The 23,987-nt window shown below is 39.3% G+C and overlaps 1 protein-coding gene across 1 annotated transcript in view; it reads left to right on the forward strand.

The window, feature by feature from the left end:
• GDAP2 (ganglioside induced differentiation associated protein 2) overlaps positions 1-23,987 on the forward strand; it is a 63,000-nt gene that overhangs the window by 8,324 nt on the left and 30,689 nt on the right. The window contains exons 2-6 of the mRNA XM_055584605.1: positions 1,739-1,980; positions 3,623-3,762; positions 13,112-13,265; positions 13,673-13,761; positions 20,439-20,515. Coding sequence (XP_055440580.1) covers positions 1,805-1,980; positions 3,623-3,762; positions 13,112-13,265; positions 13,673-13,761; positions 20,439-20,515 — 636 coding nt within the window. The 5' untranslated portion in view covers positions 1,739-1,804. The remainder of the gene's footprint in view (positions 1-1,738; positions 1,981-3,622; positions 3,763-13,111; positions 13,266-13,672; positions 13,762-20,438; positions 20,516-23,987) is intronic.

Raw genomic sequence — 23,987 nt, forward strand, 5'->3', positions numbered from 1 at the left:
GTCTTGCCCAGTTCCCATAGGTTTAAATAGCATCTATATGCTGAGACCTCCAATTTTACAAATTTAACCTGATTTCTTCTTTGAGCTCTAGCCTCAGGTAACCAACTGCATGTCTGATACAAATATTTGAGTATATAATGGGCATTTCAAACCTAACACATGCAGAAACATAAGGAAAAAAAGACCTTGATTATTACTGCACCTGCAACCTACTCCAGTCTTCTCTTTCTCTGTAAATAGCATTACCATCTATTTGACTGCTCAAGCAAGATATCTAAGAGTAATCTTTGTTCTTTTCCCTCACCCCTCAGGTGCATTTAGAAGGTCTTGTTGACTCCGTCTTGAAAATTCATCCAATTCTAACCATTCCTCACCACCTTCATCACCGTCTCACCTGGATTACTCCACTTGTTTTCTCCCAGTCTCTGCATTTACTCTTGCCCCCACTCAGTTTCACTGTAGCTAGAGTAATCTTTTCAAATAGTATTTATATTAATCGTTATCTTTATAGGGATCTTCTAATAGCTTGCCCTTATTTGTGTTAAGATCTGAACCTCTTATCATGACTTACAGACTGATTCATCTGACCTTTCCTTGCTCACCAAGTTTCATCACCTGCTACTCACTATCTAGCTCATTCTACTCTAACCCAGACCAGCCTCCACACACTTCCTGGAACAGAGTACCTTCCCTCCTGCCCTTTTGGCCTTTGTACTTGCTATTGCCTTGGTCTGGCACACCCCCCTAGAGCTTTACATGGCTTGCTCTCTCACTTTACTTAGCGCTCTGCTCAAATATCACCTTTTCCTCATAATACTTATTGCCTCCAGCCATTCTGTTAGATCCCTGCTTGCTTGCTTGTTTGTTTTTCGTGTCCTTTCAGGGAAGCCTGAGCTCTCTAAGGGACTGCTTAGCAGGGACTGCTCTATCTTATTCACCCTTATGTCCCCAGTGACTAAAACAATGCTTGACACCTAACAGATGCTTCCAAAGATGGATTGAATGAGTGAATCTACCGTTTTACTGAAACAGCTGTTTGACTTATTGGCAAATGAAGTATCCTTTTCTCATGTTAAATTTCCCATGAGCTCTCTGTGGTATTTGACGCTGTGTGTCTTCCTATGACTCTTCTTTTTTAATTTCTACATTTCTGTACAACCAACCTCCTACCTCATCAGTGTCTCATACCCTGTATTCTCTAAATCATCGGATCCTGTTAAGCCTTCCTTCATATGTTGCCTCACAAATCTATGCTTTCCTCCCCTCCTCCTTCTCTACATAGTTGAGACCTTTGTTATCTCTTACCACCTGATTGCAGTAACCTCCCTGCTTCTCACTCTCCACATTAGACTGAACTCTTTTTAAGTTGTACATATTTGTCTCTGTATCTCTTGCAACATCTAACACTCCCCTCACCCTGCCAGTAGCAGACACTCAAAGAATGTTGAGTGAATAGTCCTGTGTTTCTGGAAAGTAGAACTGGTGGGCCATGTGATTATTTAAATGACTAATTCTTGGAAAATAATTTATGTTTAAATAATCTCTCTTTCTTTCTGTTTTAAAAAAAACTGTAGTAATTCATTGTTGTACATTTGATTTTTTAAGGGACTATGTAAGTGACTGTAATCACACAATGTCCTATTGGAGCATTTCACAGTAGAGTTTTGTTTTTTGCTCTAATAGAAGTGAAGTAGTATCTGTGCTGCTCTATTAATATGATTCTTTCTTTTCTCTTAAGCTAAAGTCCCCAGTGAATATTGAATGCTGAGAAATTTGGGAAAAGACAAGCTGAAGTTTCCATTCCATGGATCCCTTGGGTGCACCTTCCCAGTTTGTGGATGTGGATACACTGCCAAGCTGGGGCAACTCTTGCGAAGATCAGTTAAATGCTTCTGAGATTGCAGCTGAAACATACCAGGAAGAGACTATTAGATCACCTTTTCTTTATAATAAGGATATCAATGGAAAAGTGGTTCTTTGGTAATTCCTTGTTTAAATCATATCGTGATATAATACTCTCATAATTTCTTCTAAATTCTTTTTTTCATAGTTTTTCTCTAAACTCTTTTTGTAAAACCTCTCATTATTAAAATATTACTTTTCATATACATTTACAGCTTTATAGAGACATAAGTGATATACAATAAACTTCACTTAAAGTGTACAGCTTGGTAAATTTTGACATGCATACACCTGTGAACCAGGCATCAGAATCAAGATAGTGAATATATTTATCACCCCCAAAAGTTTTTTGTGTTTCTCTTGGTAATCCCTTTCTCCTGCTCCTCCCTGCTTCTACATCCCCAAGCAACCATTCATCTTTCTGTCACTATAGATTAGTTTGCATTTTCTAGAAATGGAATCACATCCTTTTTTTTTAGTCTGGCCTCTTTCATTCAGAATAATTATTTGAGAATTGAGCTATATTGTTGCATGTATTGGTAGTAGTAGTACACTTCTGTTTATAAAAAACTGTTTTTAAAAGCTGTTTTTAAAAGACCTTCATTGAGATGGAATTCATATATCATGCATGCATGCTCAGTCACTTCAGTCATGTCTGACTCTTTGCAGTCCTATGGACTGTAGTCCACCATGCTCTTCTGTTCATGGGATTTTCCAGGCAAGAATACTGGAGTGGGTTGCCATGCCCTCCTCCAGGGGATCTTCCCAATCCAGGGATTGAACTCACATCTCCTGCATCACAGGTACATTCTTTACCCACTGAGCCAGCTGGGAACCCCCAATTCATATATTATACAATTCACTGATTTAGATTGTACAAGTCAGTGGTTTTCAGTACATTCACAAAGTTGTACAGCCATCACCATGGACAGTTTTCATCAACCCAAAGTCCTGTACCCACTAGCTGTCACTCCCTGTCTTATACACATCTCTTAAGAAAGAAGCAAAAGAATGGCATAATGGTTTTGTGAGTTTCGAGGTTTTAGCACTTGTATTCAAGAATTAGCCTTTCTGAGTCAGGAACAACTTTTTTACTATTGCTCAATTTTGTGAGCTAGTAAATAAATGTACCCACCCCCAACTCTCTGCTCCAGTCAACCACTAATCTACTTTTTATCTCTAGATTTGCCTATTCTGGACATTTAACATAAATGGAATCAATTGTGATGTAGCATAATGTTCTTAAGATTCATCTATGTTGTAGTATGAATCAGTAATTTATTCCTTTTTATGGCCAAGTAATATTCCATTGCATGGGTATACCACATTTAGTTTATCAGTTCAATAGTTGATGGACACTTGGGTTGTTTCCACTTTTTGGCTATTATGAATAATGTTGCTATGTTTAAACTCTAAAAACCACCTACTTTCAGCTCTGTAAGACTTCTGTTGCAATGTAACAGGCATATGGAAGAAGCCAAGGAATGACATGATAGCTTTATGGGTTTCACATTTGTAGCACTTTTCATTCAGGATCTATCTGAGATGCCTTAGTAGCCTTTCTGAATTAGGAACAACTTTTTACTATTGCTTAAGTTTGTGAATTAGTAAAACCAATGTTGTGAAGGCATTGAAGACAGAATGTTTTGAAAGAATCAGAAACTAACATTCTCATCTGCCTCCTCTTCCCTACACTTGCTCTTAATTATTGTTTCCTCAGGAAAGGAGATGTGGCATTACTGAACTGTACAGCTATTGTGAATACCAGCAATGAAAGTCTCACGGATAAGAATCCTGTGTCAGAAAGTATCTTCATGCTTGCAGGGCCTGATTTGAAGGAGGACCTCCAGAAACTTAGAGGTAAGTGAACTTTCTTAGGTCTGTTGGTGCTTAGGAAGCATATATTTTGATGTTTGAAGAATAGTTTTCATTCTAAGTAGATTTAGCTCTATTGGTGTTGTTCAATTACAGCCTCTGATAAACCCACAATGTGTTAGAAACTGAATGCTGAGACTTTTACTCAGTAAAACTCGGTCGTGTTCCTGAATTTTAAAATGACAGTTGTCATAGCCGGTTAGATCTTTGGTAACATTTTCTTGACTGTATATTGTCTTGCACTGATAAGCCTTATAAAACAACTATGCTCTGTCTAAACTGAAGCTTTTTTTATTGAGTTTTGATACTGACAGAAATTTTTATATACCTCCTGGACATAAAGAGTGTTGCACACACACACACACACACACACACACACTGTAATGAAATTGAATTACTGGCAAAAAACCAAAGTGCATTTTAAGAGCAAATACATTCTGGGTTAGTTCTGTACTTGCTGTATTTGTTTGTTTGTTTTAACCAGAATGTTATTCTTGGAATATTTCTTTGGAATTGGAAATAGGAGGAATCTTGTTTACTTTATTTGCATTTATTTTCTTAACTTGCCAACCTAGCAACTTTTTGTTATTGTTATTTGAGTGCAAAGAGAATATTGTGAAATTTAGTCATCCCATTTTATAAAAAATATTTATGAAATAAAGCAATTTTTCTTAAAATGTAAACAACAAATCCCTTCTCTATAAAAGTCTTCATTTCTTAGACCTCTGCCATTTAACACTGACTATTGGTTTCTAACCTAATAGATATTAGAATTTGAACAAGAACATTTATAATGTTGACCATGAAAGAAGGGATAGAGAGAGAAGAGTTAGATAATCTATCTGATCAAGACACTAAACTTTGACCGTGAGGGGAGAAGTGGGGGGAAAAAGCCCTCAATTTAACTAAGAGCGTGATGCCATGAAAAACATGTAGAAATTACAAAATGTATTAGGGATAAAACTGAGAAGTTCTTTGAAAAGAGTATCAGAAACTGGTCTGGAAAAATTCCTGATGGCCTGTGTGTGTGTGTGTGTGTGTGTGCACGCGCATATTCTCACTTACACCTTAAATCTGGACTTACGACTTTTAAAAAAATAAAATAACGAAATTTAAGTTTACAAAATAAAAACTCAATTTTTAGCAGCATATCTTTGGAGAGTCTTCAAGCTGGGGTTCATATTATAACTATCCTTGACGAACTATGTGACTTAAGACCAGTTACTTTGCCTCTGAGCCTGTTTCCTTATCTCTAAAAGGGGGATGATGATAGTAGTCCCTGATAACAATCCCTACCTCAGTTCCTGACACATAACGAGAGCTCAGTGAATATTTGAAAATGGAAAAAAATTATCATGAAGAATAAATTATGTAATGGATATTAAGTGCTGCTGCTGCTAAGTCGCTTCAGTCGTGTCCGACTCTGTGCAACCCCATAGACGGCAGCCCACCAGGCTCCCCCGTCCCTGGGATTCTCCAGGCAAGAACACTGGAGAGGGTTGCCATTTCCTTCTCCAGTGCATGAAAGTGAAAGTTAAGTCGCTCAGTCATGTCCGACTCTTAGCGACCCCATGGACTGCAGCGTACCAGGCTCCTCCGCCCATGCAATTTTCCAGGCAAGAGTACTGGAGTGGGGTGCCATTGCCTTTTCTGTATTAAGTGCTTGGCACATCCTAAGCATTCAGTATTGTATATGGTGCTAGCTACACCCCTCAGTTGTATTGCTTAATTAATCAGTGCCAACCTGGAGAAAGATTATCAGTGATGCACTAAAGGGCTAAATACTTAAGTCTGTCCTCTTTTTAACATTTTTAATAACAACTTAGTAAATGATTACAAAGTATGACTTAACCAAATCTGTAGATGATAAAAAATGGTGAGAGGAGTAACAGAGGAGAGACATTAGGTTCTAGACTCCTGCTGCTGCTGCTGCTAAGTCGCTTCAGTCGTGTCCGACTCTGTGTGACCCCATAGACGGCAGCCCACCAGGCTTCCCATCCCTGGGATTCTCCAGGCAAGAACACTGGAGTGGGTTGCCATTTCCTTCTCCAGTGCATGAAAGTGAAAAGTGAAAGTGAAGTCGCTCAGTCGTGTCCGACTCTTAGCGACCTCATGGACCGCGGCCCACGAGGCTCCTCTGTCCGTGGGATTTTCCAGGCAAGAGTACTGGGGTGGGTGCCATTGCCTTGAAGTATGAGCCAAAAAATGGAAAAAATTGACAGGGATGAATATAAAAGTATTGCAGTAAGTTTAAAACATTAATCACCCAAGTTCAGAATGGGAAAGCTCAATCTAACAGCTTTTCTTAGGTGAGAATTTGCTATCTCACCTAATAGTAAAATGGCACTATCATCAACCACCACATTTTTCATGCAAAAATCTTTAGGGTGAACACTTTGCGCTTTCTTTTTCCCCATATGTCTGTCGTTAAGCCCTAAGTCAACCTTGAATCCCTCTGTTACCACTGCCTTCATCCTAGCCTGTGCTGCCACCATCCCTGTCTGGATTATAGTCATCGCCTTCCTCCCAACTGGTCTCCCTGCATCCATTCTTTTCTTAAATCTGTTTTCCACATACAGGAAGTATTTTCTTTTTAAATTGTAAATCCCTTCTTATTGCTCCCCTGCTTCAAACCCATTTAGTGGCCTCTCATTGCACTTAAAATAAAATCCTGACTCCTTATACTGGTCTCCAGGGGCTTGCAAGATCTCACTCACTCGCTTCCAGGTCCCCTTTTACCTTCCTCAGTGTGCTGGAACTAAACTGATCTCCTGTTGCCTTGTCATCCAGCTCCTTTTCAATTTTGCATGTACTAGTGTTCTCTCTTAATTCTTAAGTCTTTGCTTACATCTCTTCCTGAAAGCACTATTTTCTTTTCTTCAGAATTGACCATTCTCCCCATGGTATATGCTTCCAGCCTGCAGTACTTGTCTTGGAGCTCTTAATTGTAATTTTATGAACTGTTTATGTAATGATTATGTCCCCATCAAACTTTGAACTCCATGAGTACAGGAACTGCATGTCTTACTGTCCTCTGTGTTCCCAATACCAAGAACAGTAAAGGCATCCTTTCAGTAGCTAATAAATAAATGAAAAGACATTCCTTGGGATTTTAACTTACAAGACTCAGAGGTGATAATGCATCATTTCTACTGAAAACACCAACAGTATCAGATGCATCTTTTTGTAACATCACAAGTGAAGGTTTGTTATCAGCTTAAAATAGACAAATCTATAAGATGTTTGATGTAATCCTCATGATAACTACAAAGAAAAAACCTATGATAGATACACAAAAGGTAACGATAGATACACAAAAGATAAAGAGAACAAAATCAAAGCATACTAGTTAAAAAAAAATAAGCAATACAGTAAGAGAGGACTAAAGGATAAAGGACTGAAAAAACCATGAAACAGTTAACAGAATGACAGTAATTACCTATTAATAATAATTTTAAATGCAGAAGGACTAATTCTCCAACTAAAAGACACAGAGTAGCTGAAGGACTAAAATTCCAACAATATGCTGTTTACCAGAGATTCACTTTAGCTTTAATGACACATACAGGCTGAAAGTGAAGAGACTAAAAAAAGATAATCCTTGCAAATGGAAACCAAGAGAGAGTAGGAGTGGCTGTACTTATAGTGTATAAAATAGACTTTCTATCAGAATTGGTCAGAAGAGACAGAGGTCACTATATGGTGGTAAAGGGATCAGTTCATCAAGAAGATATAACAGTTGTAAATATGTATGCACCCAGCATTGAAGCTCCTATGTATCGAAGAGAAATATTAATAGAACTGAATGGAGAAATAAGACAGCAATACAGTAATAATTGAGGACATCAGTACCCTACTTTTAACACTGGATAGATCATCCACACAGAAGACTAGTAAGGAGGCAGCAGGCCTGAATAACACTGTGGTCCAAATGAACCTAACAGACATGTACAGAAAATACCAGAACACACATTCTTCTCAAGCATACATGGGACGTCCTCTCAGGTCAGTCATATTGGGCCACAAAGCAAATCTTACCAAATTTAAGAGGACTGAAATCATGCAAAGAATCTTTCCTGACGACAGTGGTATGAAACTAGAAATCAATAACAAAAGGAAAATGAAAAAGAATCCGAGGTATGTGGAAATTAAGCACCATACTTCTGAAAAACCATCGGCTCAAAAGGGAAATCAGAAAGCTATCTTGAGACAAGGAAAATAAAACATGCCAAACTTATGGGATGTCAAAAAAATTTTTAAACCCAATTATAAGAGAAATTTATAGCAATAAATGCCTACATTAAGAGAAGAGAAGAAGCTGAATGGTTCTATGAAGACCTATAAGACCTTTTAGAACTAACACCCCCAAAAGATGTCCTTTTCATTATAGAGGACTGGAATGCAGAAGTAGGAGGTCAACAGGCAAATTTGGCCTTGGAGTACAGAATGAAGCAGGGCAAAGGCTAATAGAGTTTTGCCAAGAGAACGCACTGGTCATAGCAAACACCCTCTTCCAGCAACACAAGAGGAGACTACACATGGACATCACGAGATGGTCAACACCAAAATCAGATATTCTTTGCAGCCGAAGATGGAGAAGCTCTATACAGTCAGCAAAAACAAGACTGGGAGCTGACTGTGGCTCAGATCATGAACTCCTTATTGCCAAATTCAGTCCCTTGAACTGCAAAGAGATCCAACCAGTCCATCATAAAGGAGATAAGTCCTGGGTGTTCGTTGGAAGGACTGATGTTGAAGCTGAAACTCCAGTACTTTAGCCACCTGATGCAAAGAGCTGACTCATTGGAAAAGACCCTGGTGCTGGGAAAGATTGAGGGCAGGAGGAGAAGGGGACGACAGAGGATGAGATGGCTGGATAGCATCACCAACTCAATGGACATGAGTTTGGGTAAACTCTGGGAGTTGGTAATGGACAGGGAGGCCTGGTGTGCTGCAGTTCATGGGGTCGCAAAGATTCGGACATGACTGAGCAACTGAACTGAAATGAAGAGAAGAGAATAATCTCAAACAGCCTAATTTTATGCCTCAAGGAATTAAAAAAAAAAAGAAAGATCAGTCTAAACCTATAATTATCAAAGGGGGAAGGAAATAAATATTAGAGCAGAAATAAGAGTTAGAAAATAAACAGTTGAAAAAAAGCAATAAAGAGTTGACTTAAACTTAAAAAAATAAAAATTAAAAAAGGAGAAATGTTTATCCAGACTAACCAAAGAGGGAAAAAGGACTCAAACAAAATTCTAAATGAAAGTGGAGATATTACAGCTAATACTATAGAAAGACAAATGATTATAAGAGACTACTATGAGCAGTTATTTGCCAACATATTGGATAAACTAGAAAAAACAACTTCCTAGTGAACATGCAATCTACCAAGACTAAACCATGATGCAATAGAAAATCTGAATAGATGAAAAGAGTAAGGAGTTTAAATCAGGAATCAAAACCTCCCAACAAAGATTACCCATGACCTGGTGGCTTCCCTGGTGAATTATACCATATATATATATATAGAGAGAGAGAGGAAGAATTAATTCAATTCTTTTCAAACTTGTTTTACAAGGCTTGAAAACAAAGCCAGACAAGGGAACTACAATAAAAAAAAAAAAAAAAATACAGGCCTATATCCCTGATAAGTATAGATACAAAAACTCTCAACAAGATAGTTGCAAACCAAACACAGCAGAAATTTAATTATATCATCCTTTGAACAGATGAAGAAAAAGCATTTGACAAAATTCAACACTTCTTTCATGATAAAAATTCTCAAAATATTTGATGTAGAGGAAACATACCTCAACATAGCCAGAACAGTTAGACAAGAAAATGAAACAAAAGGCATCCAAATCCAAAAGAAGTAAAATTGTTACTGTAATATTTTTAATGTCCACTCAAAGCCATCTATAGGTTCAGTACAATCCCTATCCAAACTCCTATGGTATTTTTCACAAAAATATATAAAACAATTCTAAAATCTTACGGGACTACAAATGACTCCAAATAGCAAAGAAATCTTAAGAAAGAAGAGCAGAGGTTAAGGCAACATACTTCCTGATTTCAAACTATACTACAAAGCTGTAATAATAAAACCAGTAACATCACTTGCCTTTCTCTGATGTAGTCCTTCATTTTTGTGAGTAAATCCACCATAAGATTTGTGGGAAAGGGAAAAGAGGCAAAACTATTTAGATCTTACTTCTGCCTTCAAACTTAATTGGTAGTTTGGGTGGAAAATTCTAGGTTAGAAATTATTTTCCAGACTTTGAAGGCATTGCTCCTTTGTTCTCTGTTTTCATTATTGCTCTTGAAAAATGTGATGTTATTATTCCAGATTCTTTGTATGTTACTGGTTTCTTCTCTGGAAACTTTTATGATCTCATCTTTATTTCTGATGTTCTTTTATTGTAATTTAAGTGATGTGGTGTGGTCTAGTTTGGTTATTCCATATGCTCTTTGAGTCTAGAAACTTACATCTTTCCATTAGGGGAAATTTCTTGTTTTGTTTGTTTAATAATTTTCTTCCCGCTGTATTCTCTGTTCTGTCTTTGAAGAAACCTGATTGAATCTGTACCTCCCATTTCATCCTCCAGGTTTTATATCTGTTACCTCTTGTCTTCCATCTGTTTATTTTCTGGTAGATTTCCTCAACTTTAGGTTTAACTTGTCTATTGAACTTTTTATGCCTGCTGTCATATTTTTCACTTAGCTATAACAATTAGATAAATGCCTTTTCCTGTTCTCTGAATATTTCTTTTTTTAAATATAACCTTGTACTTTTGTTTTCAGATGTACTGTGTTTTCTTTATCTCTCCGAGAGCAGTAATTACGGTGTTGGGAGTTTTTTTGCTCTCTTTTTAATTTTCCTTTCCAATATTGTCTTTTTTTTTCCTGGCTGTGCTGAGTCTTTGTCATGGTGCACGGGCTTTCTCTAGTTGTGGTGCAAGGGCTCAGTAGTTGTGGCAAGTGGGCATAGTTGCTCCATGGCATGTGGGATCTTAGTTCCCTGACCAGGGATCAGATCACTCTCCCCTGCATTGGAAAGCAGATTCTTAACTACTGAACCACCAAGGAAGTCCCAACACTGTCTATTTTTTTTTTTTTTTTTTTTAGCATTTGTCCTCTGCCTTTCTCTACTCCATTTGTGAGGGGCTTAGTATGTCATGCGAAATACCAAGCTGGATGAATCACAAGCTGGAATCAAGATTGCTGGGAGAAATATCAACAACCTCAGATAGGCACATGGTACTCTAATGACAAAAAGGGAAGAGAAACTAAAAAGCTTCTTGATGAGGGTGAAAGAGGAGAATGAAAAAGCTGTCTTGAATCTCAGCATTAAAAAAACTAAGATCATGGCATCTGGTTCCATCACTTCATGGCAAATAGAAGAGGAAAAGTGGAAACAATGACAGATTTTATTTTCTTGGCCTCCAAAATCTCTGTGGATGATGACTGCAGCCATGAAATTAAAAAACATTTGCTCCTTGGAAGAAAAGCTATGCAGACCTGGTCAGTGTGTTAAAAAGCAGAGACATCACTTTGCCGACAAAGATCACTATATTCAGAGCTATGGTTTTTCCAGTAGCATTGTACAGATGTGAGAGTTGGACCCTAAAGAAGGCTGAGAATTGATCAAAGAAACATCAAAGAAGAATTGATGCTTTTGAATTGTGGTGCTGGAGAAGGAAGACTCTTGAGAGTTCCTTGGACTGCAGGAAGATCAGACCAGTCCATCCTAATGGAAATCAGTCCTGAATATTCATTGGAAGGACTGATGCTGAAGTTGAAACTCTAATGCTTTGGCCACCTGATGCGAAGAGCCAACTCATTGGAAAAGACCCTGATGCTGGGAAAGTTGAAGGCAAAAGGAGAAGGGGACAGCAGAGGATGAGATAGTTAGATAGCAACACCAATGCAATGGACATGGATTTGAGCAAGCTCTGGGAGATAGTGGAAGACAGAGGAGCCTGGCTCGCTGCAGTCCATGGGGTCGTGAAGAGTTGGACACGGCTTAATAACTGAACAACAACAGAAACAGTTCCTCACTTCTGGTGATCAAGTGTCAGCTTACTCAGCAGGGAAGAATTGAGAAGCTACTGGGAAGCTTTGTGTGCATAGACTGCTGCTGCTGCTAAGTCGCTTCAGTCATGTCCGACTCTGTGCAACCCCATGGACTGCAACCCACCAGGCTCCTCCATCCATGGGATTTTCCAGGCAAGAGTGCTGGAGTAGGGTGCCATTGCCTTCTCCGGTGTGCATAGGCAGGGATCATTAATTGCTTGGTGGATCTCGAAGCAGATGGAGATCCACCATCTGCTTCAGCAGGAACCCTGCTGTTTCATTGAGGAACCATCCCTAATTTATCAGAATCTGTAGGCCCTTTGGTTTGAGCCTCTTAGTTTCCTGAAAGAGAATCTTCCAGGGGTATAAGCATGAATGTCTGTGTTAGAAGCCAGTTAGGAGCAGAGATCTGGAGCTATTACTCTTGAGTATAACACTTTAATGAAATCCCATCTTTTCAGCCGTGCCTGGGGTTCTGGAGTCCAGAAACTCTCTACTTCAGTATCTCCTGAGAATAAACCTTCCTGTTTTTGTGGTGGTAAAGAAATTATCACCTCGCTGTGCTGGCTGGGGGAGAGGTTGTTGCAGATTAAATGTTTTTATACCGACTTTTAACTCAGACTCTTCTTAGTCCCACTTCACCTTATAGTCTTTAGAAGTTCTTAGGACCTCCAATTTCTGAGCCTTTTTAGTGTTCTTCAGTAATAACAACAACAATAATATTAATAGCTAATTTCTGAATTCACTTTGCATAGATTAATAACTCATTTAATCCTGTGAAGTAAGTACTATTAGTGTCTCTCTTATATAGGAAATTGGAGGCCAAACCTTTGTCCAAAGTGTCATAGCAGGAACATGGTAGATTCAGGATTTGAATCAGACCAGTCTGTCTTCTGTCCAACACTGCCTTGCCGAGCACACCAGTTTGCTTCATACTGGTCATCCCATTTCTGCAAGCAGTTAGGTTTCTCTGCTTTGCTTAATCAGTTGCTTCTAGTCCACTGACTTTATTCCTTCCAAAATTTTGATGGTGTTTTTTTCTGCTTCATGTTTTCTCCCACCCTCTTTGTCTCTGTTTTTATACCTATTGTATTGCTTTACTGTCATTTGGTGAATAGTGTTTGTGTTCAGTCCATATTTTTAACTGAAATTTCTCAAAGTTCTTAATACTTTCTCTGTTTCATGCATTGTTCTGTTGGTTTGTTGTTGTTGTTTCTCCTAATAACTCCATGACTTACATATTCTCCATTATTCCCAGGTTGCCGGACTGGTGAAGCAAAATTAACCAAAGGATTTAATCTAGCTGCCCGGTTCATCATTCATACGGTGGGACCTAAATACAAGAGCCGCTATCGCACGGCCGCTGAGAGTTCCCTGTACAGCTGCTACAGAAATGTACTCCAGCTGGCAAAGTACGGCTAACTCAATTCCTAGATATAGCATGCCATGTATTGTTAAAGGCCCTGTTTTAAAATGAAACCTAGCTTTGAAAGTCAAATTTTGAGGAATTTAGGCAATTTAGGAGGACCCTGAAAGTAGAATTCATCATCTTCTCAAACTCGACAGAATAAAAGGAATGGATTTAGGCGACTTGAGAATTTAACCTGTTCCCATTTCACTTAGTTCCCATTTTCCTCAGAATGTATTTCCTCCAAATGGTGTGGTTAAGTTATATATTAATATAATTATTATATAGTGCAGTTGGGTTAACTATGGCAGATTTGTTGAAGGGACAGGGAAGAAGAAATGAAGCTGCATTTTCTATGTAGTTATTCTGAAGCTGTGTAGTATAATTTTTGTGTTTTCTGTTTGATTGCAGAGAGCAGTCCATGTCTTCTGTTGGATTCTGTGTCATCAACTCTGCAAAACGGGGTTACCCTTTAGAGGACGCAACACACATAGCACTTCGTAAGTAATGTTGGAGAAACTATAAATTAGCATAACATTTCCTAAGTAGGATTGGGGATGCTGTACATAAATTGAATTTAAAAAGAAAAGCTTTTTATCACTAGTTAAATAGTTATAGCTAAAGAAGGTTTGTTGATTAACTGATCGTGGCACCCTGGAGGGAAGTTTGTATTGACAGGTTGCAGAGCTCTCAGTTTACTTTCTAGGTTTGACATTTTAAACCATTTGAATAAAGGCTTAGAAAAGTTACCTATTATGTTTGAAAAATGATACCAAGCAGAGACACATTTGGTATTCAAATCATAATTCAGAATAATCTTAGCAGATTGGAACAATGATGTCAAAACAGATTTTATAATATCAGATTGATATAGCACTTTGCAGTTTAAACAGTAGCTTTCACATGTGCTGTTTAAATATAAAACCCTGCATTTAGGTTTTTAAAAGACTAGACTCAATCATTGTGAGTCAGAATGTCATATATGTTATGTGAAAATATGATACTCTAGGGAGTCCCTGATCTTACTGTCTTATACAGGTTCAGACCACATCTCGAGTTTTGTATATAGTTCTCCATGTCATATCTCATGAGACTGACAGATTGGAGGGCAAACAGTCTGAAACATTAGTGGTATTTCTCCTAGAGAAGAGCATGCTCTTAGCATGCATGGTACCCAGATATCTCAAGGAGTCTCATGTGGACTTACTCTATGTGACATTTTTAGAGCAGTAGTTCTTAACCTTTTTGGAAGTCATCATAAACTACAGTGAGCACCTGATGAAAGAAAGCTGTGGACCCTTTCCCAGATAAGCAGGTTAACTTGTATTTTAGAAGACCTACTTGACTTATTACACTTTAAATCTAATAGCAAAATTATACCATTTCATTAAAAAATATATTCACACACACAAACCCAATTGTGCCCTTTGCCCATATGCTTTCTGAGTATCTGGGAAATAAATGGCCTTTAGGCTTTTATAGCATATACAGGCCAAAAACAAATCTAAGGATGTGACTCTTAAGTCCTTAGTTCCAAAAGCTGTCTCACTTACTAAACTATCATTGAAATTTATTTCATCTGAAGTCTAAGTAATATCTTCTTGATAGTTGTACCAAGGCTCGTTATCTTTTTATTTTTCCTTAGTTCATGTGCAGTTTAGTTTTTCTCCAAAAGAAACCTTAAAGAACCATCTTCATTTAGATAAATTTATCAGGTTATTTACTCATTCAACAGAAGTCTGAGTGACTACTGTGTTCTAAGCTGTGCTGTGTGGTAGAGAATACAATGGTGAGAAAAAAAGGCAATGATGTTGTCTTTACTGTGTTCCCAGGTTGGAAATTTTAATGTCCTACATGTGATTCTCACCTGTTGGGAATGGTCAAAGTGCAAGTCGCTCAGTCGTGTCCAACTCTTTGCAATCCTATAGACTATACAGTCCATGGAATTCTCCAGCCAGAATGCTTGAGTGGGTAGCCTTTCCCTTCTCCAGGGGATCTTCCCGACCCAGGGATCAAACCCAGGTCTACCCACATTGCAGGCAGATTCTTTACGGGCTGAGCTACAAGGGAATCCCAAGACTGCTGGAGTAGGTAGCCTGTCCCTTCTCTAGCGGATCTTCCCGACCCAGGAATTGAACCGGGGTCTCCCGTTGAAGAGTTTTTACTAAAAGTTAGGCACATGGCATTCTGATTGGGTGTAGACCACTAAAACCACGGAGCCATGATAGCACTCTTTTTTTTCCCCTCCTTTTTACAGAATTACTTTTCTGAATGAACTCTGCTGTTGACAGAATTCAATTTGGTTACTAGTGAGTATTGTATTTTGTCTTCCAAAGGAAATCCCACAGTTTTATGCTGGGAAACTATTGTGTATAAACTTTAAAACTTAGTGTCAAAGTGAATATAGGATGGAAGAAATTCCTTTTTTAATTTTTTTTTAACTATTAAAGCAGAACAGAGGAAGAGATGAGAAATTTGTCACCTGATGGAGAGAGAATTAGGACGTTTTGTTCAGTCCTTCAACAAATTGGTCTGTTAGGTTCTCGAGGTACAGTAGTGAACAAGGCAGGCTGTACTACATCAATAACCTGAGCCATAAAATGTTCATTCAGTTATTAGTTAATTTTGAATGATTGCTTGCCATATTCCTAAGGTGTGGTAGGCCTTAGTAATATTAATGTTAAGTTTACTTGACATTCAGAAAGCTCACAGTCTAGCTATAAACTGCTGTGAGAAGTTCACACAAGGAGGGCTATTCAGACAATTACAGGGGTAACATAAGGAAGGATGGAGTTATCTACAAAGGAGATGGTCTTTGACTGGGTAGTGAGAAATGAGCAGGCGTTCACTAAGAGAGGGTCATGGTGGATAAAGGGTATTCTAGTCAAAGGTGACCATGAAAACAGAAGTAGGGGAACATCACAGCAAGTGGTGTATTCTGAGTCCAGCAAAGAAGCCAGTGGCTGAAGCATATACTATAGTTGGAAATAGAACTAAGGGGTGGAGGTGGAAGGGTAGTTAGTGGTCAGTGTGGAGAGCCATGCTGGGGCCTTTGGATCTTAACCTGTAAGCAGTGTGGAGCCATCAAAAATGTTTAGCAAGGTGGATAGCATAAGATAACATAGGGGCAACAGTGAATATGTAGGCTTGGAAGAGAAACGAGAGAGCGGTTGAGAGCTTATTGCCAAAGTTTTTGTAAGCATTGAGAGCCTGAGAGCAGCTGGAAGAGAGCAGGAATGACTGTTAGAAATATTAGCAATAGAATATAAAGTACATGATAACCCATTGAAAGTACAGGATGAAGGAAGAAGTGAAAGAAGAGTCAAGGAAATTCAGGATTCTAGCTTAGGTGAGGGGTTGGATGTTGCTGTATAACTGAAATAAGGAGTGCAGTAAAGGAGCAGCAGTGTGGGGAGAAGTGGAAGTCAGGTCTGGACCTGTTGGGATTAGGTTTGGACATGTTGAATTTGAGGTCTCGGTGGGGAGTAGGGATTTCAGGGTTTTTTTGTTCATTAAACAGAGTATAGAGAACAAACATGTATATCCAGGAGGAAATAGTGTTGGCGGGGGGATGGAAAGGGATGAATTGGGAAATTGGTATTGACATATATACATACACCACAATGTATGAAGCAGGGCAAAGGCTAATAGAGTTCTGCCAAAAGAATGCACTGGTCATAGCAAACACCGTCTTCCAACAACACAAGAGAAGACTCTACACATGGACATCACCAGATGGTCAACACCAAAATCAGATTATATTCTTTGCAGCCAAAGATGGAGAAGCTCTATACAGTCAGCAAAAATAAGACCAGGAGCTGGCTCGGATCATGAACTCCTTATTGCCAAATTCAGACTGAAATTGAAGAAAGTAGGGAAAACCACTAGATCATTCAGGTATGACCTAAATCAAATCCTTAATGATTATACAGTGGAAGTGAGAAATAGATTTAAGGGACTAGATCTGATAGACAGAGTGCCTGATGAACTATGGATGGAGGGTTCATGATATTGTACAGGAGACAGGGATCAAGACCATCCCCAAGAAAAAGAAATGCAAAAAAGCAAAATGGCTGTCTGAGGAGGCCTTACAAATAGCTCTGAAAAGACAGGAAGCGAAAAGCAAAGGAGAAAAGGAAAGATATTCCCATTTGAATGCAGAGTTCCAAAGAGTAGCAAGGAGAGGTAAGAAAGCCTTTCTCAGTGATCAATGCAAAGAAATAGAGGAAAACAACAGAATGGGAAAGACTAGAGATCTCTTCAAGAAAATTAGAGATACCAAGGTAGCATTTCATTCAAAGATGGGCACAGTAAAGGACAGAAATAGTATGGACCTAACAGAAGCAGAAGATATTAAGAAGAGGTGGCAAGAATACACAGAACTGTACAAAAAAGATGTTCACGACCCAGATAATCACGATGGTGTGATCACTCACCTAGAGCCAGACATCCTGGAATGTGAAGTCAAGTGGACCTTAGGAAGCATCAGTACGAACAAAGCTAGTGGAGGTGATGGAATTCCAGTTGAGCTATTTCAAATCCTGAAAGATGATGCTGTGAAAGTGATGTACTCAGTATGCCAGCAAATATGAAAAACTCAGCAGTGGCCACAGGACTGGAAAAGGTCAGTTTTCATTCCAATCCCAAAGAAAGGCAATGCCAAAGAATGCTCAAACTACCGCACAATTGCGCTATCTCACACGCTAGTAAAGTAATGCTCAAAATTCTCAAGCCAGGCTTCAGCAATACATGAACCGTGAACTTCAGATGTTCAAGCTGGCTTTAGATAAAGCAGAGGAACCAGGGATCAAATTGCCAACATCCGCTGGATCATCGAAAAAGCAAGCAAGTTCCAGAAAAACATCTATTTCTGCTTTATTGGCTATGCCAAAGCCTTTGACTGTGTGTACCACAATAAACTGTGGAAAATTCTGAAAGAGATGGGAATACCAGACCACCTGACCTGCCTCTTGAGAAACCTGTATGCAGGTCAGGAAGCAACAGTTAGAACTGGACATGGAACAACAAACTGGTTCCAAATAGGAAAAGGAGTACATCAAGGCTGTATATTGTCACCCTGCTTATTTAACTTATATGCAGAGTACATCATGAGAAACACTGGGCTGGAAGAAGCACAAGCTGGAATCAGGATTGCCAGGAGAAATATCAATAACCTCAGATATGCGGATGATACCACCCTTATGGTAGAAAGTGAAGAACTAATGAGCCACTTGATGAAAGTGAAAGAGAAGAGTGAAAAAGTTGGCTTAAAGCTCAACATTCAAAAAACTAAGATCATGGCATCTGGTTTCATCACTGCATGGTAGATAGATGGGGAAACGGAAACAGTGGCTGACTTTATTTTCCTGGGCTCCAAAATCACTGCAGATGGTGATTGCAGCCATTAAATTAAAAGACGCTTACTCCTTGGAAGGAAAGTTATGACCAACCTACACAGCATATTAAAAAGCAGAGACGGTACTTTGTCAACAAAGGTCCGTCTAGTCAAGGCTATGGTTTTTCCAGTGGTTACGTATGGATGTGAGAGTTGGACTGTGAAGAAAGCTGAGCGCCAAAGAATTGATGCTTTTGAACTGTGGTGTTGGAGAAGACTCTTGAGAGTCCCTTGGACTGCAGGGAGATCCAACCAGTCCATCCTAAAGGAGATCAGTCCTGGGTGTTCATTGGAAGGACTGATGTTGAGGCTGAAACTCCAATACTTTGGCCACCTGATGCAAAGAGCTGACTCATTTGAAAAGACCCTGATGCTGGGAAAGGTTGAGGGCAGGAGAAGGGGTCGACAGAGGATGAGATGGTTGGATGGCATCATCAACTCAATGGACATGGGTTTGGGTGGACTCTGGCAGTTGGCGATGGACAGGGAGGCCTCGTGTGCTGCGCTTCATGGGGTCACAAAGAGTCGAACACGACTGAGTGAACTGAACTGATGTATGAAATAGATAACTAACGAGAACCTACTGTATAACACTGTATTCAGTGCTCTGTGGTGACCTAAATGAGAAACCAAAAAAAGAAGGGATTTATATATACATATAGCAGATTCACTTTACTATACAGCAGGAACTGACATAGCAGTGTAAAGCAACTTTGCTCCAATTTAAAAGAGAAAACAATATAAAAATTTGGGAGCCATCAGCATTTGGAGTATTGTCTAACCATAAAATTAGTGATCTCAAGAGAATATATGTGTGTGTGTGTGTGTGTGTGTGTGTGTGTGTGTGTGTATATATAAAGAAAACAGAAAATGTGGAAGACAGAACCTGGAAAGGACCACATTTTTAAAAGTTAGGGCGTGAGCATCTAGAAAGAAATCGCTGGTAAGTTAAGGACTGAGAAAAGACGACTCGGTCTCATTATTAACAAGTTTAGAGAAAGAATAAGATAGAAATGAAGAAAAAATGATTCAGTTTTGGTTTGATAGAATATTGACAGGACCACCTGATGCGAAGAGCCGGCTCTTTAGAAAAGACCCTGATGCAGGGAAAGACTGAAGGCAAAGGAGAAGGGGGCAGCAGAGGATGAGATGATTAGATAGCATCACTGACTCAATGGACATGAGTTTGAGCAAACTCTAGGAGATGGTGATGGACAGGGAGGCCTAGCGTGCTGCAGTCCATGGGGTCTCAAAAGAGTCAGACACGTTTGAGCAACTGAACAGCAACAATAAAAGGGCTGAGTAGGGCATCTAATACTGTAACAGATGAATGGGAAGGTATTTTTGCTAGACCATTCTGGTCAGAGAGAGAGGCCTCAGAGAACAGAAAGAATATACTGGATAAGGGAGAATTGTCTGGAGTCAGCATCTTCTATGGCCAGCCACTGTTTACTGGCAATAAAGCAGTAAATAAAACTCTTGCTGTTGTGTGGAGCTTTCATTCTAATGGATGGGGCAGGGACAGAGAGGGAGGATATACAATAAACAGGAAGCATCACAAAATGTCTAAAATAGTTGCTGCGGAGGAAAGCAAAATCAAGGAAGAGTTGTTAGATAGGGTGACCTGGGAAGGCCTTACTGATAAGGTGTCATTGAGTACAGGCCTGAACGAATGGAGGAGTGATCCATTACAAAAATAAAACTTAGACTGATTTTTCTTCACACATAAGTAATTTCTCATTTATTATTATTTATTAATAATCTTTCTGTTATTTTCTTTAGGCACTGTAAGGAGATTCCTCGAAATTCATGGAGAGACTCTTGAAAAAGTAGTATTTGCTGTCTCTGAACTAGAAGAGGTATTTTGCTAATTATCTTGCATTGTTTTGAGTCTTATTTTTACTTGTGTTTGCCTTTGTGTCTTCATTATCTGTTAACTGAATTGCCAGCAGGCAAATCCTCATTATCCGTACGTATATATGGCAGTGGGGCTTACCATCATTGCCATGAAAGACTATATTAGAGACTAAAAGCAAGTCAAGAAGAAGCATTTTGTTCATATTTTTCACTGGTAAATTGTTATCACATAGTGAAACCTTACAAGGCGTAGCTGCTCTGACATAGCTCTCAAGACATCTCAAGGCATTACCTTATGCCTAAGCACTGGGCCCTTGGGCAACAGAGCTGGAAAACAGCCTCTGCTGGAAAAACCGTGGTGTCTACCTGACCTGGAAACAGGTGACAGCCTAGCCTAGTGGCGAGTATTGAGTAAGTTATGAGGTTTATGTTTCATTGTATGTGATGAGGTTTATTATATTTCAACTTAATTTAGAGCCGTTTTAGGAAATGAGCTCTTTTTAAAATCTTATTAAGCTTTGTTCAGCTGTAGTGTTCTCTGTCCCATTCAGCTTGTATTATTTCTGAATTTTGTGTCCTTGGGCAAGTTATTTAACCTCTCTGTGCTTGGATAAAATATGAATACTGACAGTACTTATATCACAGGAGTTTTGTAATTAATGAATTAGTACGTGTGAAATATCCAGAGTATATATAGGTACGTATATGAGATATAAACCATCTTGAATTTGCTGAAGACAGACACATTTACTATGTTTGCTGTGTCTCTTCTTGTTTTACCTGGTTTGCCTATTCATTCATTCTCTCAGTGACCTTTTATTGAATGTCTGGCATATATCAGGTTTACTCCACTGGGTTCTGGGACTACACCAGTGAATGAGTCACAGTCTTTATCCTCAAGGAACCCACTGTCTGTTGGTGGGGACAGAAAAGTCAGATAAGTTACAATCATTGTGATAAGTGCACTAGTGGAAGCATGGGAAGGATGGGGGCACACAGCTCCAGTCTGGCGTGGGGTTAGGAAATAACTTCCTGTAGGAAGTGATATGTGAGTTGAAATCATTGTAAAAAATAACTACGATTTTCCAGAGGAAGGGCAAATCATAGTAGTCATACAAGCATAAGTACAAGCACACATGTAAGAAATAGCAGAAAGAGTGTAGTGTATTGCATAAAATGTGAGGCTGCTGCTGCTGCTAAGATGCTTCAGTCGTGTCCGACTCTGTGTGACCCTATAGACGGCAGCCCACTAGGCTCCCCCGTCCCTGGGATTCTCCAGGCAAGAACACGAGTGGGTTGCCATTTCCTTCTCCAATGCACGAAAGTGAAAAGTGAAAGTGAAGTTGTTCAGTCATGTCAGACTCTTCACAACCCCATGCACTGTAGCCTATCAGGCTCCTCCGTCCATGGGATTTTCCAGGCAAGAGTACTGGAGTAGGTTGCCATTGCCTTCTCCAAAATGTGAGGTGGCTGCTGCTGCTAAGTCGCTTCAGTTGTGTCCAACTCCATGCGACCCCAGAGACGGCAGCACAGCAGGCTCCCCCGTCCCTGGGATTCTCCAGGCAAGAACACTGGAGTGGGTTGCCATTTCCTTCGCCAATGCATGAAAGTGAAAAGTGAAAGTGAAGTCGCTCAGTCGTGTCTGACTCCTAGCGACCCCATGGACTGCAGCCTACCAGGCTCCTCCGTCCATGGGATTTTCCAAGCAAGAGTACTGGAGTGGGGTGCCATTGCTTTCTCCGAAATGTGAGGCTAGGAGTGGCAAAATGACAATCTGGCTGTTCCTCAGAAAGTTAAACAGAGATTCCACTCTTAGGTATATGCAGAATAAAATTGAAAACACAAGTAAGTATTAGTTGCTCAGCCATGTCCAAATCTTTGCGACCCCATGGACTTTCACCCGGCAGGCTCCCTGTCCATGGGAATTCACAAGCAAGAATACTGGAGTGGGTTGCATTTCCTTCTCCAGGGGATCTTCCCCACCTAGGGATCAAACCTGGGTCTCCTGCATTGCAGGCAAAGTCTTTACTGTCTGAGCCACCAGGGAAGCCCATTGGAAACATGTCTACACAAAAACTTGCACACAAATATTCACATCAGCAATATTCATAGTAACCAAAAAGTGGAAACAACCTATATGTCATTAATGGATAGGTGGATGCGGTATACACAAACAGTGGAATGTCACTAGCCTATTAAAAAGTATGGAGTGATGGCATATCCTACAGCATGGGTGAACCTTAGAAACATATGCCGCATGCAAGAAACTGGACACAAAAAACCATATACCATATTCCATTTTAATGGAATGCATATTCTGAAATAGGCAAATCCATGCAACAGAAAGGTGAGTGGTTAGCAGGGGCTGGGGGAGGGAGGGATGGAGAATGACCTAGCTAATGAATTTAGATTTCCTCTTTGAGCTGATGAAATGTTCTGGAATTAATTGTGATGATTCCACAACTTCATGAATATACTAAAGCCCAGTGAATCGTATACTTTAAAATGTGAATTTTATGATATGTGAATTGTATTTTGATTTTTTTTAAAGGCTACAAATATGGTGTCTCCAGTCTTCTTTTTTTTTTAATTCTTTTTTTTTAATTGAGGTACAGTTTTTTTAAATTGACTTACAATCCAGTCTTCTTATATCCCTCATGAAATGAAAGTGAAAGGCACTCAGTCATGTCCGACTCTTTGCGACCCTATAGACTACACAGTCCATGGAATTCTCCAGGCCAGAATACTAGAGTGGGTAGCCTTTCCCTTCTCCAGGGGATCTTCCCAACCCAGGTATTGAACCCAGGTCTCCCACATTGCAGGCAGATTCTTTACCAGCTGAGCCTATATGCCTCATATATATATTTATATGCATGAAAGATGATGCAGTGTTGTGGGTGACACAGTAAGGAGACTGACGGATAATGATTTCTTCAGTGATTTCACTGTCCTTCTAGGCAGTTCCATCATTCTTTTGGTTTCTTAGTATTCTGTTTTAGTTTGTTATAGTTGGTGATAATTGATGAGTAACAATAAAATGACTCTAGGATGATGAAAAAGAGCAAAATGCTTCAAGACTGAGGAAAAATAAGAGCACTAAGGATCCATAATATATCATGGATTTAGAATGAGTCCAGTGGACCAACCTGTGTGGAAATTATAAGATACAGTGAATTTTATTCTAATTTTTTTAAAGTAAGATATCTCTTTGTTGTTTGGGAAACCTCTAAGAAAGAATAAAAGTCAGGAAATGGCAATCTTTTCAGAGAGAACTGTTTAAAAACAAAACTGTCAGATATTAAATCTAGGTCACATGGCCTGATGGCACAATGAGGATTAAGGAAGTAGCGTCTGTGTCTGAGCTGAATTTTGAAAGACAGATATCATTAGTGAGGTGAAGAAGGGGCTGGGGATGGGGGTCACAGGACATATCCATTCCAGCTTCAGTGACCTGGAGCTGTCAGGATCAGGACT

This window comes from Bubalus kerabau, chromosome 6 (genome assembly GCF_029407905.1).
Source record: "Bubalus kerabau isolate K-KA32 ecotype Philippines breed swamp buffalo chromosome 6, PCC_UOA_SB_1v2, whole genome shotgun sequence".
Classification (NCBI taxonomy): Eukaryota; Metazoa; Chordata; class Mammalia; order Artiodactyla; family Bovidae; genus Bubalus; species Bubalus kerabau.